Source organism: Prunus persica, chromosome G4 (genome assembly GCF_000346465.2).
Source record: "Prunus persica cultivar Lovell chromosome G4, Prunus_persica_NCBIv2, whole genome shotgun sequence".
NCBI lineage: Eukaryota > Viridiplantae > Streptophyta > Magnoliopsida > Rosales > Rosaceae > Prunus > Prunus persica.
Window position 1 is genome coordinate 1,874,415 of NC_034012.1, and position 18,393 is coordinate 1,892,807.

Sequence of the window (18,393 nt, forward strand, 5' to 3'; positions counted from 1 at the left end):
TGGATATGCCCTGCCTACCACTGGTGGTGAGTGTAACCAATCTCCCCCTAAACTTCTGTTTAACCAAAAAAAAAAAGTGAAAGCTCAGTTTTTTACAAAAGTCCAAGAAATAATGTCAGAACGAATTACAGTTAAAGTTTGGTTTTTTCTTTAATCAGTCCTTTTCTCTACCAATATTTTGCATAACCAAACTAATCTCAAATTCATATTGGCAACAAAATGGATATACATATAGTAATGAATCATATTAAGAGACAGCATATGTTGCATTCAAGGAGTGCTTCAACGTGTGAAGCACAGCCCTCTGTCTTTGAACTGATATAGTTTTTTGTTAAAAAAATATTTGACTGCCAATGGGACAGTGAGTCATCCGACATCCCCACAAGCATCATGGATAGCACCCATTTTGCCATAAATCTCAAAGAATTTTTGACTTTCTGTCCCACTTGGATCTTTCTTTGCCTATCAATTTGTATTCTTGAGAATATATAGAAAACTATATATTGACCACAAAAATAACAACACTAGCCAAGACAAAACACACCACTAACGACCACAACTATTAACATGTTTGTGAAATTGTGAAGGAGAAAGACCACATGCACCTCCTCTCCTAGTGAGTAAAAAATAACCACAAAACAAAGGTCTCACTTCTATTAGACAAATAATTACATTGGTAAACAATAATCACACACAAAAATTGTCTGAACATTTGCACATTAAATTATGTTAAACGAGGTCTTGAGGATGTTGCTTTGCCCTGAAAACACTCCTCCGGAAAGTCCCTGTCAGACCCCCAACTTGCAACTTCTGCAACCTAACCATCTCGGTTGGGAAAGACATGTTTCCCAGTTAAGATTTGTTCCTCATTATGTTCATTGCCGGAGAGGTGGAGGCTCTGACTAAACCATTTGTAAGAGTTCCTGGACAATTTCAGAAATTGGTGGTCGAAACTCTGGCTCCCGCTGCAAAAAGATTGGATAAAAGGTGACTTCTTGTTCTAGCTAAACACTAAACAGTCCTTCAAAAATATTTATGCATTCAAGTGTTGTTTTATGAAAATCACATGCTTTCTTTGAGACATGAAGATGTAATTCTGAACTTAAAACACATAAAACTTCTCCATATATTTATTCAATTGTAGAATTTCTAAGTTTTATATTCATTATGCATCAGCTAGCAAGAGCCTTGAACAAATAATTTGTGAGAGGTAAAGGAATGCAGAAACTCACCTGTACGCAAGAGGAAATAATATCAGCAAAACGTGACAGAGACTTCATAGTAAATGCTCCATTTAGAGAGGGATCAACCATCCTTGATAATGCATCAATGTCATGAAGCTTAGGAACTGCCCATCTAACCAAATATTGCTCCCCACGAGGCCGCGACCTAGAAATTTAATAACAAGAATACATAATCTTGCATGATAGGTAATACATTTGAGTTGAGAACTTTTAGCAGTGAAAAATGCAAGAAACACACAAGCATATTAGCCTAAATATTATTGCAAACCTGTCATAGGACTTCCGCCCTGTAAGGAGCTCTAGCATTACAACTCCAAAGCTGTAGACATCACTTTGATGAGTATAACTTCCGGAATCAAACTCTGGGGCAGCAGAACCATAAGCAGTGAGGAGGTGCCCAGACATCTGAGAGTGCACGAACAAATCAGCAACAAATTATATCCTTAAAACAACTTTATAGCTTAAATTGCACAAACTCTGTTATTTCCAACAGTGAGTTGGCTTCACCCAACAAGTCAGTTTATTACTTACAAGTATAATTGCGAGGTTTCAACCTAAAAGTTATGAGACTTACAGAGGGAGACATTATCAGAGGAGCTAAACCACAGTCTGAGACGTGTACTTCAAGTTTTTCATCGAGGAGGAGATTGGCAGACTTGAAATTATGGTGCACAATGGGTGGCTGACAGACCTCGTGCAAATACCTTTACCACAAGTGAAAGAAAGAAACTCAGTTACAAATGATTAATGAAATGGGTGGAGGGCCACCTCTTTGCCCAAGTGCACAAGTCAAAAATGAATAAATTACGGGTCCTTATAGGGGATGCCCTGAGCCACCAATAAAGGGGAAACAACAGAGACATTAAGAATTTCTAATAACCAGTTAATGAATTCCATAAAGGAAGGTCTTGGTTTTTGAGTCATTGTTCTACTTACTCAAGAGCTCTTGCAGCTCCAAGTGCAATGCGGATGCGCACACTCCATGAAAGTTTCTGATGGATTTCATCATCAGTATGCAGTGCATCATGGAGAGTCCCATTTCTGCAATACTCGTACACAAGTAGCCATTGACCATGCTCAGCACAGTAACCCACTAGTTCGACAATATTAGCATGCCTAGTTGTACAGATATTATACACTAGATCAATAAATTCCTCATCACTCTGCTGCCTACAAGCTGTATTGTCCAGTTTCTTGACTGCCAAAACCTACAAAGGAATCAAGAAGTGGAAGATTAGATATCAGGGCAGACAAAAGAAATGAGGAAGCGAACCGAAGCTTGCAAGAAACAAGCAGTATCATCCCAACCCCAAAAGAAACCCTTAAATACTTAACTACGGAACGAAGAAACAACACCACATCCAAAAATAACAAACGGAAGGTATAATGTAGAAGGAAAAACAAGCCAAACGACCAAATGGTGCGACGGTAGTCCCCGCAGTCAACAAAAAAACAAAAGAATCATACCTTTTGATCAGGAAGCTTAGCCCTGTAAACACTGCCAAGCATGCCTGCTCCAATAAAATTTTCTTCAGAGAAGCTATTGGTATACTGCTGAAGTGATGCAACAGTAAAAACTTTTACAGAGCTTGGGTTTGGACTCTTCATGGGACACCTGCTTGTAGTTACTCTAGTAGGCCCAACAGGATTTGTGGTACCCTTAGCAAGGAAAAACGGGGGAGGGGGTGGTGGCAAAAATTCTGCATCCATGTCTGTCATGTCAACCACATGATCCTTCTTATGCATTGAACTTTCAGCAATACTTTGCACATCTATCTTGTTTTCCTTTTGCGGCTTTGGAATTACAACCATTCTGTTGCTGTCCACTCCATATCCATCCAGTGGTTTCATAACTGCCTCTTTTGGGACTGTTAAAGAAGTTCAAAAAGGTACCTTTACGTAAAAGCAGAACTTAGATGTTTGAGTAAAATGATAGAAATAAAGTTACCTTTCTCCATTGGAACACCTTCCGGAAGTGATGATTCACTGTGTTTAGTACTCTCTCTAGGGATCTTATATGTATTAAGCTCATGCTGCTTTGCTTTCTTCTTTTCTCTCCTTCCTTTGAAACATCTCACTAGAAGACACAAAATGAATACAATAAGTACTAAAATTCCTCCAACAGCAATCCCAGTGACCGTCTTAGCTGTCAAAAATTTCCTAGGTGTAGCAGAATTTAGTGTTACTGGCGAAGAAGGTCCATTAGCCTGTTTCCAAGGTTGTTCATAAGAAGAAGGTGCCCTGGCTAAGAACGAAGGTGCTGGTGCCGGAGGTGATGGAATAATGGTAGTATTGAAAGGATTTCCATCTTTTCTGCACAGCAGATGTCACCATTAGTAAAAGGAGAAAGAGGTTTAAACAAGACTACATACAGTAAAATTTCTGGGGTAGATTGCCATAGGAATGAAGAACAACCCAAACAACATGAATATACTGACAGAAAGTGATAGCGATATAATCTTGCCAAAATAATACAGTGACACCATTCTACAATGATAAAACCATTTTCTGAGTAACTGTATTCTAGAGGTCTAAAGGCAACTTACTTTTTGTATATAAAAAAAAATTCCCTGGACGGTAAATGGAGTGATGTCCAATTTCTACTCTTAAATAATGTGTTTTCAGCTTTTTACTATCATAACGTTTACATGGCACAATCCAGTTCAATGCATAAAACGGGAATAACTTCATTATTTCATTTACGGTGTGATGCTTCAATCCCGAAGTTTATGTTTTATTTTCTGCCCAAATTATTTAAAAGAATATCATAGGTTTGTCTATAAAATGACATAATCTCAGTAAAAAAAGAAATTAACTAGGAGAAACTAAGGAAGCATATTAGTGGCACAAGTTTCAATGTTAGCATAATTCATGTTACGGAAAGGTTTATGCCTAACAATAACTCCAACATGAATATTTGTGTGAGTGTGAGCGTGTATGTGTATAAAAAAACTAGCAAGAAGAGAGTTTTCCTCGGGTTTACCTGAAATTTGGAATACTAAGCAACTTTGCAGGTATTGGCCCTGAGAATAAATTGTTTTCAATGTTCCTACATCAGAAAATAACAATTTTGAGTTGCTGAAGAGAGCTTCTGAACTAAAATGGAATCATCTCTCAAGCAAACATGCAAAGAAAAAGCCAGGAGACCAATTTAAGCTATAAAGGATGTCAGAACTTACAGATCCTGTAGGGGAAGATCCTGTAACACATTAAGGGTTCCAACCAGGCGATTGTTCTGCAAGTTCCTGCATTTAAGAAATATTTACAGTTAGCAAAGATTAGGCATGGATAGTAAATAGCTGATGATATATCTTATGCAGACAGTAACTTATCAGGCACCACTAGTTCCAAAAAACTCAAGTTTGTCAGGGAAACTCACAATGTAGAAAGAGATGACAAATTACCCAATGAGGGGCACAGTTGACCACTTAAATTATTACCAGACAGATCCCTGCACCATGATATCATTATGACCGAAACGAGGAACTGTAAAACAAAGGAACACTAACCGAATCAATTAAAAACCCATACAATCTGTTCAAACCAGTAAGCAGTTGAAAGGCATCTGGCATTTCGCCGCTGAGATGGTTATTGTCTAATGACCTGACAGGAACATAGAAATGGAATCATATTGAAATGAAAATGACAACAAACTAAGTAATTACCAATACAACACCAAGAAAAGCAATGGTTGTATGAAATCTTACAGTTGCAACAACTGAGCTAAAGATGACAAACCACCTGGGATGCTTCCAGTGAACAGATTATTTGATAGAGAACTAAAGAAGGGGAAGTAAAACATATAATCTTGTTAGGAGCTGTGCAAAAAAGGATATACTGACTGTTAAACAATAGTCAAAACTGATTGGGGTCCAGACATACACGTTCCTGACAGTCGGGGGCAAAGGTGATGGAATACTCCCTCCAATATGGTTGTTGCTCAAATCTCTGGTCCATAAAATATAACAAAGCTTCATAAGATTATGTGTATAAATTCAAAGAACGTAAGCAGGCAATTCCACTCAGGGGGTAGACTATTCAGATGCTGAAATCCAGAAAATGCAGAATGATTGGATTAAACCGATTATTTATTCACTTACACACCAGAATCACTTCAAGCAAATAGTTGTAAAGGTACACTTTCTTTTGGAAAAATACAATTTGTTTGTATTACAAGTTTTACAGTATTTTAGTTTATAAATCGATGTGTGGACATGCAACACCAAATTAGCTTCTTTCTTTTTTCTTTTTTTTTTTTAAAAAAAAACATACAAATGGTGACCCAGAAGGTAAATGGAAGTCAGGTTTCAAACCATTATGAAGGGGCAGATTCAGAAAATAGCTTAAGAAGTTAATCTGAATGATGTGAACCTTAGCTATATTATAACTGGAAGCACAAGACCAACACTTCAATAGAAAAGGAGACTCACATTTCTATAACTGACCCGAAGAGTCCCAAGCTATCACCCAGCTGTCCTCCCAGTTTAGCTCCATTAAGCTTTCTGTTAATCCAACTAGCTCAGAAAATACTGCTTTAAAGATTCGATTGTGCTATTTACAAAAGAGCAAATCAACATACAGTCCTGTTACGTTTGAGAAGACGCATTCAACCCCTTGCCAGTGATCACCACATGGGTCTCCTCCAACAAGAAGCCACCCTTGAAGAGGAGGATAGCCTAGAGCAACGTATAAGCCATTTATTGCCGCAACTGAAAGACAAACGCGCACGATAACCATAAGAAAAAGCTCAAGACTTCAAAAATCATAAACAGCAAAACAGCAGATTATAAGAGTAAAGGATTGAAATTTTTTGACAGATTCGAAAGCCAGTCGCTAGCAACTTTTGCTTCTAACTTGCCTCAAGTTTTCCCAGGAATCAAACAGAGGACTATCAGGGCATATAAATAGCTTAGACAATTTGAATGCTGTACTTACCATCAATTGGGTCAGTCAATGCAACAGAAAATGGCACAATGAGAATCAGCATCAACCCAATGAAGAACTGCATGTGTACCTCCCACCTCACACAACCCATTCCAGGCTGCGTCAAGAAACCAACTTTTTTGTCGTTATTTTATTTTCCCACCAAAAGAAGTAGCAAAACCCTTGAACATGAAAAACCTCAATAAAAAACCACAAAGAGTTCTAAACCCAGCTAAAAAGTTCAAAGCTTCCAAAACGCCATGGCTGTGTATAACGAACTATATGAAGCTTGAAGGTGCGAGATGAACTGGGTTCAGCTAAAAATTGTGGTTAGCAAAAACAACGCGGGCAATTATGTCTAAGATTTCTGAGACTGAAAATGGAAAATAAATAATAAAAAATCAAGTCTTTGATGGGCTTTGATAGAAAAAGAAAGTAGCAGCTGAAGAAAAAAATTCGGACTTGAACAGTTGCACTGTCTTTTGGAGAAAAGCAGGAAGTGCTCTGTACCTGCTGCTCTATATACTTGTATTTTTTTGAAAGAGATGCGTTTCGAATTTTCAAAAGTTTGAAAAAAATTAAACCGTTTCTTTTTGGTCCTTCTGATTTTTTTGTTTCTTGGACATTCTCTCCACTCAAATTATAAATTATAAATTATATTACGCTTATAAGATAGCTGGGAACTCCGCGCCAGTTCTTTTTGCTTTTTATAATCTAATCCCCCACTTTTTATACAAGGCCCAAGGATGCGAGTATAATAATCCCAAGTATATCTTAGGGAGACTTTGGAAAAGCCCAAAGGAGAGAGAAAATTTTTAAAAGAAGCCAAAATAGACAAAATTGCCCTTATTTTTTTTTTGATTTCCTAAGGAATCCTTTACATTTGCATGTCTTTGGTTTGAAAGTTGAGAGGTTTTTCTGTCTTTTTTGAAAAAGCTTTGGCTTTTTCCAAAAGTGAAAGTTTTTTTATGGGTAAAACCTAAATTTACTTATATTTCTTATCCTTTAACAGCTATTTGGAAGTCCCCTGCACCTTGTGTTTTTCTTGTTGGTTCGGCACTTTTCATGGATGGTTTGAACTACACCTTCATGAAAGAAGACGACAAAACTACGTCGGGTTGATGGATTTATATCATATTTGAGAAGACTTGATTTAGATCTGCTCGAATTGGTTATGACTTTAGAACATTTAGTCATGCCTCGTCTAGAAAGAGTACACTATATCGAGAGAGTGAAGTAAAATTAAAAAAACTAACTACCCTGTATGCACTTTATCGTTCTCTCGTTTACATCTCTTCATTGTAAGTGATTTTAATAACAAAATGTGTATATTTACCATACATTTTATTATACACTCTTCTATTGTGGATGCTCTTAGTGTACACACAAAACCTTGTTACTAATTGACAATAACAAAAAACACATGCAAACCAACCATAAAGAACTGCACACATGCGACAACATGATCCCTTTAAAAAAATTCACAATAAGAATAAGAACAATTTTAGTTTACAATCAAAAACCCCTTGGCACTAGATTGTTTAACATAACAAGTCATAGTTGTACCCTGCAGGATTATGTTACAATACAACTCGAAATAGGAAATAAAAATGCAAAATAGGTTTAAAAAAGGTAAAAGAGGAAAGCTTGCACGACATGATAAATTCTTGCACCTCCTTTGTAATTGCCAAATAGGTGTTGACGGAACAAGAAACTTATCGTGAGAGGATGGGTATGACAGCCACTTACATGTATATACCATTTGAGATTAAGAGTAAGAAAAGAAAACAATCTCTAAACACATGTTAACTTGTTGGGGAGAACGTTTATAATTGATTGTTGAGGTGGATACAATCCCAACCACATTTATATAGAAAGAATTCATGTAGCTAGCACTCATGTGACTCATACGTCAATTTCTCACATGATAATTAGGGCACACCAATGCATGATGAGTGCCATGATTGGCGAGCAAACTTGATTATTATGAATATTCAAAGACTAAAAATAATTGTATTTTTTAGAAAAAAAAGTATGGACTTGTGGGCACGGAAACAGCTTTATGCTCCCTCAGCTGAGTCTAGGGCCCTGACTAATGCCTTATCTATGTGAATGAATGATTTCATGTAAACCAGAAGCACACAATATTAATTATTGAAATCTTTGCATAGTTGGTGGCTTTATTTATCCAATAAGGTACTTGGGTTCTGATCTTTTACTTGGCAACTTTGTTCTGCATTTTTAGTTGCCTGTTCATCTGCGTCAAGATCACGTTTGATGATCCAATCATAGACTTCTTCTACATCAACACCCACCAAACTTATCAAACAGCCTGTAAAGCATTTTAATTAGTATCTAGCAATTGCATTCGTTTTCTTTCTCCTCAAGAGTTAATTGCTGTCCTCCCTGAGAAGAACACATAAATTTCAGCTGAATAAGTAGATTAATTAGATGAACAAAGACAGGTAAGTGAGCCTTAAACAAAGGATTGACTGGGTGTTTAAAAAACAAATTCCAAAACAAAAAAAAACCATCATATTTGTTTTCTTGTTGATCCAAACTCATCCCAAGGCCAAAACCAGCCCAAAGTTACCAACAACAGTGAAAACTTCCATTGGCAGGCCCAAAGACATACATGCCACCAAGAAAATCAAACAGAGGCTTGTAATGTGTAACACTTGTTTACTATATCTCCGTGGCCACAAACAAAAACACATTTGTAGTAAATTAAGAGGGGGGCCTGGGCTACCTGGCTTTGGGCAAAAGAAACATGAACATCCAATCCAAGGCTTGGAGGACTTGTTTTCTTCGTTTCTGATACGCAACTTCTGGTTCTATTCTGTGTCTGGGTCTTTAGTTTGGGCAGGTGAATTCTGCAGGAGGTACGATTGATACACATCAAGCCACGTGTCCCGAAGATCTTTTTCTTGCCCTTCTTCTCATACGTTTCTGTCTGTGACTCTGTCGAATTAAAGGAGGAACTGACCCCCAATTTTATATCCATTTTTTTACAGTTTTGTTTTTACTTCTCAATATGCCAATTATGTGTTCAGTTCACTGCTTACTGCAGATCTTTCTTTCTTCTGTTCTCTCTTCCTCAACAGTTTAATCCCATTGGTCATGTCCCATCGCATCTGATTCTTTCATAATTCCTAATGATGATTTTATCATAAATTCTACATTGGTTTATTGTACAATGACTTACAAATATAATAAAAAACATTTTCTTATCACTTTCTTTATTATTGCCATGAGCCAACTGTCATTAAATTTGGGATCCCAACTGTTATTAGCAACTATTATTTCTCTTTCTACATCCAACTTTAGCATGCACAGTATGATAGTGTCGTGAAATGTTAACGAGAATTGATTGAGTTGATAAGAATTATTCTTTTTGTTATTTTGATTTAGATTCGTGTTTTGTTGCTGACAATTTCTTTTGATGAGTAATGTCTACAAACAAAACTTTTTGTTCCCAATTCACTATAAGTTAATGGTTAATATATTTATAACCACTGAGCCATGTTCCAGTGTACCACACTCAATTACCTGTGGCCATGGTGTACAGTCCCATACTGATTAGACATCACACTTGTCTCTTTGCTTCGCATTCACATGCACATGCACTGCACAGTTGTGACAAAAACAATTGCGCCATTGCCATGGAAATAATGAATGATAACATGCGGCGCTTCTTAAGAATCCAAGGAAAAATGATGAGCCAGGCACAGATCACGAGACAATTATCACACGAACCTTAAGATAATGTACAAAAATTTGGACTAAACTCAATAAATTAGATATCGATGTGCTATTATACTCTTTGCTAGATCTCCTTCTACTTGTTTTTTTTGAAAATATATATTTCCTTTTACTTTTTGTCCTACCTCATATTGCATTTGTGTCAACAGTTGGAGACCCTACCTGCAATGCAATAATAAATACATTTCATTGACCCCCAAAGCTCCCAACCTTGAGTATTTTCATCAAGAACCCCTGACCAGTCCTTTCCCTCTGCTGCTTTTTATGGCAATCAAATTATGACCACCACCCACCATCGTAGAGCATGGTCTGTGACCTCAATTCCGGCAACAATGACCAGCCCAAACCCCACAATGCCTCTTCCAATTTGATTAAAGCCTACAAGCGGCAGCAGCAGCAACCCTCACTCACAGCCCACAAGCAGCAACTAGCTAGTAGCTTCTCATTAGCAAATCTTGTTTGAAAGTTTGAAACTTTTGAAAACAATCAAATGGGTTGCTGTATGAGCACCACTACCACTGAAAAGTCCTCAGCTTTAGGTCCTCAAAAGCTGCAGCATTCTTTGGTGGGCACTCAAGGACCAAGATCTGATGATGCCCATGACAGCAGAGCACCACCTCCAGTAGATGAAGAGACTGTGAAAGAAGTGCTTTCTGAGACTCCAAGGCCCAAACCAACACCATCTTCACCACCACCACCACTCATGCCTTTCACAAAGCTCCAAGAACACGGGCCAGAAGATCAAGATCAAGAAAAGAGAGCCCAAGAACCAGTCTTTGAGAAGAAAATCAAGCAAGAAGACCCAGAAAAGGTTGAGGAGAAAATACCCATTTACAACAACAATGGAGAGATCTCAGAGGTATCGGAGATTTGCAGCTTGAGTGAGAGCATGTCCACCACCACCATTACCAGAGACGACGATGAAGAGGTCCATCAAAGGGTCAACAGGTCTCCGATGAGAATACCAAAGAACCGGGACCCAATAGGCCAGAGGAGAGACCGGGTCGTGGGTAAGTCTCCGACCCGGAGAACCGAGTCATCGCCGGGTCGGAAATATGGGCCAAATGGTAATAATGGCGCTGGGTCAGTGAGATTGGTTCAGAGCAGAGAGCCGGGTCCCGGTCAACAGCCACTGTCCCGGCGTGGGTCGAGGGCCGAGTCGAACCGGCGTGACCCCGGTGAGAGTTCGGGGCGGAGGTCCAGGTCACCGGCTACAAGGGTTACGGATGGTGGCGGGGCTAATAGAGCGAATGTGGGTCGGAGCCCGTCTGCCAGGAGATCCGGGAGGTATCCGGGTCGGACAGCGGTGGGTCAAGTTGAGAGTTCGGGTTCAACCCGAAGAGTTGCTGAGGAGCCTGTGATGGGGGAGGGTAAGTGGCCCGCCAATGAGTCTATTGACAACCCGCTTGTTTCTTTGGAATGCTTTATTTTTCTATGAATTTGGGAAATTAAAATGTAACTGTGACCTGAATCACTGAATCCTGAGCCCCATCTTCATCTTTCTTTGATTTTTTGGCTTAGAACTCACTCAGAAGCTAAGAACTCAACTTGGATTTTCTGGGATGTTTAGATTATGTAAATAATGGTTATGTCAAAGGTCAATATGGGAAATTGAGGTACGATTTTGCAATGTGAAGCAAGTTCCTGACAGGAAATTTGATTAGGCAACAATGCCACTGGTGTCAGTTTGTAATTGTATGGATAGTTGGATACGTCATCTGCCATTAATTGTGGTCTTCTTATTTGGATTTATTTTCCTTTCTTGTACTAGTTAGTTTATGTAAAAGATGATACCTTTGCTCTGCTGAGAGAGTATTGCCTGCTTTTCTTGCACCAAAAATATTTGCCAAACTCTACATGTTGCCGTGCTGAAAGATTAATGAAAACTTCACAGCATAAACTAGTGAGAAACAGAACAGAATTTGCAATTATATTTTACAATTTGTGCTGCACTGTCTGTCAATAGAATAATCCAAGGAAGTGTTTAACTTGTTATAGAAGGCGGGTTTCCTTTCAATGATTTCGAGGGGCGTTGTAATTTGTAGTTTCTACTTTAACTTTTATTTGTTCCTCCCTCCTATGACCCCCCCTTGTTCACAACCAACCGGACAAAGCATGAACATTTGCAACTCATTCTCACTTTAGCCAAATCTGTTTGGTTGGGGGGGCAGCAAACCCAATAATAACAATTATAATACAAAAAGAACAAGGGGATTTGGATCAAATGGGTTATTCAGAACTTTACTGATGAAGATTTATGAGAAATGAGGAATTTGGAAGTTGAAACTTGGACTAGGAGGGAGGAAGGGAAACTGATTTATTTTTGTAGCCGTTGGGGTAAGACAATTTGATTTGATAATAGACAGTGGTGGTCCTAATCCTAAGTTTATTTGTTCTTTCAAACATTCACATTGTGCCGTTGCTTTGCTGGTTTTGGTTTCATTCATGGATTTGGTGCCCTATTTCTCCAATATCAACTTTTTGGGACTGTTTCTTATACTTTCTGTGGTGTCCTTTTCATGCTGAGAGATATACAACTCACTTTTTAATCCAATAATATAAATATGCGAAATTGGATAGTCAGACTCAGAGGAGCCATTTCTTCTGAGAGTTTTCAAAGTTTAAAATTTAAGCCCAAAGGAAAGTACCATCCAAGTGCATTATTGTTGTGGAAGATTATGAAATTTTGGCTTATGAGGATTTCTAGCAAATCGTGGACCCTCATATAAAGGAGAGAAACCCAGAATTTTGAAGCTGAAATGGGTCAAAATTGGGCATGGGAAAGCAAACTGCTACACTAAAAGATTGGGCCCAAAGTAGTATCTTAGTCAAAGCCCACCTTTTTTGCCCAACTTGTGTCTCTGCCCAAAAAAAAATCTCCACCAATGATATAAACTCTTGCAAGAAATGCTACAAGTTAAAAAAATTTCATTGTTTTTTGTTGGCGATACATGAAATCTTTTCTTCCTTTTAGGATAACCTAAGTACGAAGGCATAATATTTTCTCAGTTGCCATAAATATATGAGAACTGGTTGAATAGTCACCTATTACTCAATAGTCAATACCAATCATAAACTGTTTACAATTTACAGAGACACTTATGACTGATCCATTTAATGGGCACTATAATCCATCTCCAAGGATCCAATTCATTTGGAAAATCTGATCATAATGGAAAGGAAAGGGAAAGTGAAGCAAGCTGCTGCATTCAGCTGCAAAAGCCAAATCCCCCCTTCCCAAGTAAATGACATATACAGAATCAGGAGCTCTTGCCTGAAGAAAAATTGGGCAATTGGAGTTGTGGTCTACAAATTCTTGCTTGCATCATCCTAACTTCTGCTTCATCTCATACTCATAAATAGACTTTGATATGAAAAAACAGGCTTTTCTTGTTTAAGTTGTACTTGTCAACTTGAGTTTGAGCTCATGTTCGAATTCGAGTTTGAGTTTGAGGTGGGGTTGGGGTTGGGGTTGGGGTTGGGCAAGGAAATATGTTGATGTTGAGGCAAACAAATGCGTTCTGGGGGGCAAGGCACAGGGGCTGGATGTGCAATGAAGGTGGGGATATCATCTCCAGGCATCAACACTGAAACTCCACTTGCATACACAGTCATCTGCATAAATAGACAAAATGAAAAACTGATAAGCTAGAACTTCAGAAGTACAATAACTTGAAGTTGGCTTGAAAAGAGAATCAGAATTGACAATGTATCAAAACACTATCCAAATTTCGAGGAAAATTGCATATATAAATTCTGCTTAGTCAAGCCTTTTCCAGCAAAGAAACTCAATTTCCACTCAAGTTGTTGCTACATCACACACCAAACTAATGAAAAATCTTTAGTTGCAAAATGCTATGACTCTGTTTTACAATGCCTAGTGAGCTAAAAACCAGTTTATGCACAACCCATCTCTGGTTATATGCTAAGGAGTATATATACTGGTCAAGGACAGGAAAGAAACAATATGAACAAGAGGAAAAATTAAAGCCCCTTGCTTTGTCAAGAAAAACTTGTCAAGAATCTACAATCTCATGGATGTAGGCTTAATCGAAGACAGACATTTCGAAATGACAAACAAGTGACAGTCATGATCCACCCGAAAATAATTAAATAAACAGGATCAATAAAAGCACCAATGACAATGGTTCATAAAAACATTGTGAGATCAAACACCAAGGTTAGTTTTCTACTGCCAGTGCTGTTATGTTTGCTTTCATTGAGTCATAACTTTTTGCACATGCTAAGGTGACCAATCCAATTATTTAAATAATTAAAAAATTGCATCAAGGATATAGTGTGAACAAGATGCCTGAATGACATGGATAACCTGGATAGTGCACATTGCTCTGGCAACAAATGATATATGTAAATCAATAAACAGCAAATCCCCAACATTAAACAGCACTTTTGAAACCTGATCACATGCCTGTGTTTGATGATGGCCTTCCTCTTCTACTACCTTTACTTTTCCAACTAAATAGATAATGTTGCAATGTCATCCTAACTACGAGCATATGCATTTGACCTTTTGCTTTCTAAAATAATATTAGTGGATGCTGATAAAACAATAGTTAATAAGGATTTAGTCTGCTGTACTTAATTTGAGCCTGTTTTATTTCAACATTACTGTCAAGGCTTATAAGTTTCTACAATCACACACTTGGCAACCTCAAACTTCCTGGTACAAGAACTGAACAGCATGTGCCCAACAAATTCAAGACAATTTCCGAACACAATCGGCCTATAATGTTCGTAGATTTATGTTTCACTGATATCTATATACTAGCAAAACACCTCATAAAGTCGACAGAACCTTATTTTTATCAATTTGTTTGATTTTCTACCCACCTATAGCAGGAGAAAACCTTTTTTTTAGCACAACCATGTAAGGGGGAACCCTTTGTTTGAAGATTTAAGCAAGTTAATCTGATTCAGATGGAAAATTTTCAATAATGATAAAACCTTACATAAGCATGCAACAACAACATATAAATATCTTTATTCCATTTGTTTCCTAGTTTAGTGAATCTAGTTGGATGCACGATTAAAAGCTATACAATATATAAAAAAGGCAATAAACTAAGACTTGCTCAGAACGAAAAGTTGACCACCTGTCTCCGGCCTGGGGCTCAAAGCCATGCTATCATAAAGGATTGCCAGTGATGGTTCTGATGAACACCACACACAGTGGTGGGTCTAAACACCTAGTACGTACAATCCCAAGTGACTTTGCTTGGGACCAAGCACCAACCACTCAACACACAACTACTTAGATGGGCCCTTGCCCACAGACCACTGTATTAATTACAAGAAAGCAAAGTTCTTGGGAACTCATGGAAATTTCAAATCGAATAAACTCAGAAACACCAATTGATGTGCAAAACTGTAATTTAGTAAAAAGAGAAAGAACAGCATGATGGTCTGTATGGCCAGTACAAGAACATGGGAGTGGGAAGGTCTAACAATGAAACTGGAACTGAATCCATTGTTCACATAATAAGTAGCTATTTGATGACTTAAAAGAGGAACATAAAAACTAATAAAACAGGGAAAGACAAAAACTAGATTTGAGAGGTTCAAGGAAATTTCACAGGAAAACCAAAAGAGGGGGTGGGGAAGAAATTGAGGACTTCAAATAGAAGCTGGAGTGTGCAAGAGATCTAATGTTGCATTCTTCAGAAAAAATAAAAATAAAATAAAAGAGTAATGAGCTAAAACCCTTCAAACTTGTAATTCCATTAGCAACAATGCAGAATTATAAAAAACTTATTGTCAGAGAGATAATCATCACCTTAATATACGCAACAACCAAAATAACCACCTAAAACTGTCAAAGATATTTTCCTAAAATCCACCACCATTTCCAAGTTTGCTTCTTGTAACTAAAAATATTAAAAATTAAAACTTTTCCCAGAATCAAACAGAGCCTCACTGAGTTGAAGAAAGACAAACAAGTCATACCAAAATGCAATTCAAAACAAGACCCAGAAAACTTTTTGGAATGTAATCAAAAAGCAAAAGAATTTGGTTTTTGGTGGCTTACTTTGGGTGAAGGGTGGCTGAGTTTTCCATTGAAGCCCAACTGGGCCTCAAGATCTCCGCTTCTCCGGCGACCGGACGGTGTCAAATCCGACGAGGTGGGTCTGAGGAATCTCTCAAAGATAGCCATGACTAAGAACATGGAGATGAGAATGGCAGTGGCTACGAACCCAAACGACACCGCATTGACAGAGCTATTAAAAGCAGGAGGGCTGCCTGGATGCTCATCTCTCTGCATGTTTAGTGGAGCTCCTATTGGCGGCCATTCAAAGCTATGTTCTTTCACAACAACCATTTTCACCTCTCTCACTCTCTCTCTATATCTAGGTCCGATTCATTCATACCATGTTAATTTCTACGTAACTTTTCTTCCAAGTGTGAGTGTGGATGTAAGAAGCAGAAAGAGAAGCAGAGAGAGGTTTTTGTGGCAGCAGTAAAGGCTTTTTCTTTTACACCATTATCAAAGCTTGTTGGAGTACTTAAACTGGTAAGAGAGAGAGAAGCAGGCAGGGCATGTGGGCTATCTTTACAGGGAGGTGAAAAAAAAAGAAAGCTATGAAATTTTGGATAGCCCCTTGACACAATAATATATATATACAATAAATTAATGACCAAAATAATAATAATAATTTGAAAAAAGGACAAATTGTCAAATAGCCACTGAAGATGACTTTTCAGTTTCTGTATCCAAGAATGGGATAAATAGATGGGCCTTTTCTTAAGCCTTATTTATGGAGGTTCCACATGTTTTTAGATTAAACTTTTGTAACATTTCAGCTTCACAAATTGCACTCATGCTCTGTTTTTCCAAAAAGTTTGATGTGTTTTTACTGCAGAAACTTTTCTCATAATTTTGGGCTGCAGTTTTGCATAAGATGGCTTGAAAAAATAAATGTTTGCTTTGTTATTTCTTTTCTGTCAAACCAACTTTAAGGTCAATCTCACAATTATGACCAATATTTATCACCTTTTGGTGTATATTTATAAACCTCTTTTATCTGGAAAGAAAGATTGAGGACACACAACATGCAAAATGGGAAAATCTGAGTTCCTAGCCACAAGATGCAGAGACAGTTTAGGCCCAAGGAATATCTTTTCCTTCCTTTTTTTTTATATCCAAAGACATGCATACAACATCGATGGCCACAAGGGCCATGCCAGCTCCAAAAACATTTTCTCTTTTGTTTTGTTGTTTCTTTCCAGTGAAGGGGACCTGGGGAGGGCAGCCCTATAGCCTAAGTAACTTACTTGTGCTTGGACTGACTTACTCTCTCTAAATACCACAGGATGTTATTCAATTTACCAAAAATACCATTCTTCCATTGAAGCTGTAGCTTGGTTGATGCTAGCTCAAAGGAGCTGTTAGTGAAATTAGTAGCTGAAACATGGGTATGTATGGTAAATGTGGTATATTATCCAAAGTGATAGTTGCTGTTATATCGAACAGAAGAGAGAGAGAGAGAGAGAGAGAGAGAGAGAGAGAGGGCTAGGGCAACAGATTCCATGGGAATTGGGAAAGTTATGAAACAAAGTAGAGTACCATCTATTTGCTCTATTTCTCATCTCGAAAAGGGCAACAGGGATTGGTCCCGACAGTTAATCTCATTAAGAAATAGAAACTCATGTCCATGAGTACGTGTCGTCCCTAGTCATTAGGCAATTAGCTGCTTCCTTCACCCTCAATATTCTTTGTGGAACTTATATGTAACATATATTAATATCACTCACATTCATATGCTTGCTCGGAGAATGGTAGGGTTACTACCGACCGGACGTGTTACTAATTTTTAGCCGTTAATGTGTGTGGTAGGCAATAACAATCAGATGTAGTGGTCACTTTTCTACTATGCTTGTTTGAAGAATGGTAGGGTTCATACCAAATAGACGTGTGACTTATTTATAATCGTTGATGTATGAGTTATTATTATTTAAATGGGTGATTGATTTATAATCATTGATTTTTGTGAAGTTTAATGTGGCATTCACGCTATTATGATCAAAAATCATCCGCATGTATGTGAATACTAAAAGTAAAGTATCTTTTTTATTTTCGTTCTGATTTGACTATGAGCATCCGAACATGTTATCAATTCACTATTTTTTTTCCTCACACACTGTAAGAAATCATTGTAGTCAACTTGGTATCGTTTATACAGGATATGAAGGCAAAAAATAGTGAAGTGATACAATATTGAAGATGGTGGTTGTTCATATTGGCAACTTGAGCACACTGTGGAGACAGACCCCAGCTTAAACCCCATCTTAAACCTTCATTAACCACATGCACATGCAATTTGTCGGGCTGTGTGCCTATGTCTCCCTGAGCAGACCCTCCAAACCCATGGTCCCCACTGTTCCTTTTCCACGTGGCACACCGATAAACCGCCTCTTTGTTGCCACGTGGCATGAGCTGGACTTGTCC

The 18,393-nt window shown here is 38.0% G+C and overlaps 3 protein-coding genes across 3 annotated transcripts; 1 reads left to right on the plus strand and 2 right to left on the minus strand.

The window, feature by feature from the left end:
- On the minus strand, window positions 488–6,707 carry LOC18780398 (protein STRUBBELIG-RECEPTOR FAMILY 3). The gene is made up of 16 exons (XM_007213291.2): window positions 6,180–6,707; window positions 5,824–5,953; window positions 5,675–5,746; window positions 5,127–5,192; window positions 4,952–5,023; window positions 4,776–4,847; window positions 4,624–4,695; window positions 4,424–4,489; window positions 4,228–4,293; window positions 3,193–3,557; window positions 2,712–3,112; window positions 2,181–2,452; window positions 1,819–1,948; window positions 1,513–1,649; window positions 1,233–1,389; window positions 488–965 (listed from the first exon to the last, which is right to left on the minus strand). Exons 1-16 carry the CDS (start codon window positions 6,277–6,279, stop codon window positions 903–905), a joined length of 2,241 nt encoding a protein of 746 aa, XP_007213353.2. The 5' UTR covers window positions 6,280–6,707; the 3' UTR covers window positions 488–902.
- Window positions 9,977–11,730, plus strand: LOC18780101. The gene has a single exon (XM_007214225.2). The coding sequence runs from the start codon at window positions 10,420–10,422 to the stop codon at window positions 11,365–11,367; it is 948 nt and encodes a 315-aa protein (XP_007214287.1). The 5' UTR covers window positions 9,977–10,419; the 3' UTR covers window positions 11,368–11,730.
- On the minus strand, window positions 12,923–16,523 carry LOC18781018. Its single transcript, XM_007214296.2, has 2 exons — window positions 15,976–16,523; window positions 12,923–13,544 (listed from the first exon to the last, which is right to left on the minus strand). Exons 1-2 carry the CDS (start codon window positions 16,264–16,266, stop codon window positions 13,338–13,340), a joined length of 498 nt encoding a protein of 165 aa, XP_007214358.2. The 5' UTR covers window positions 16,267–16,523; the 3' UTR covers window positions 12,923–13,337.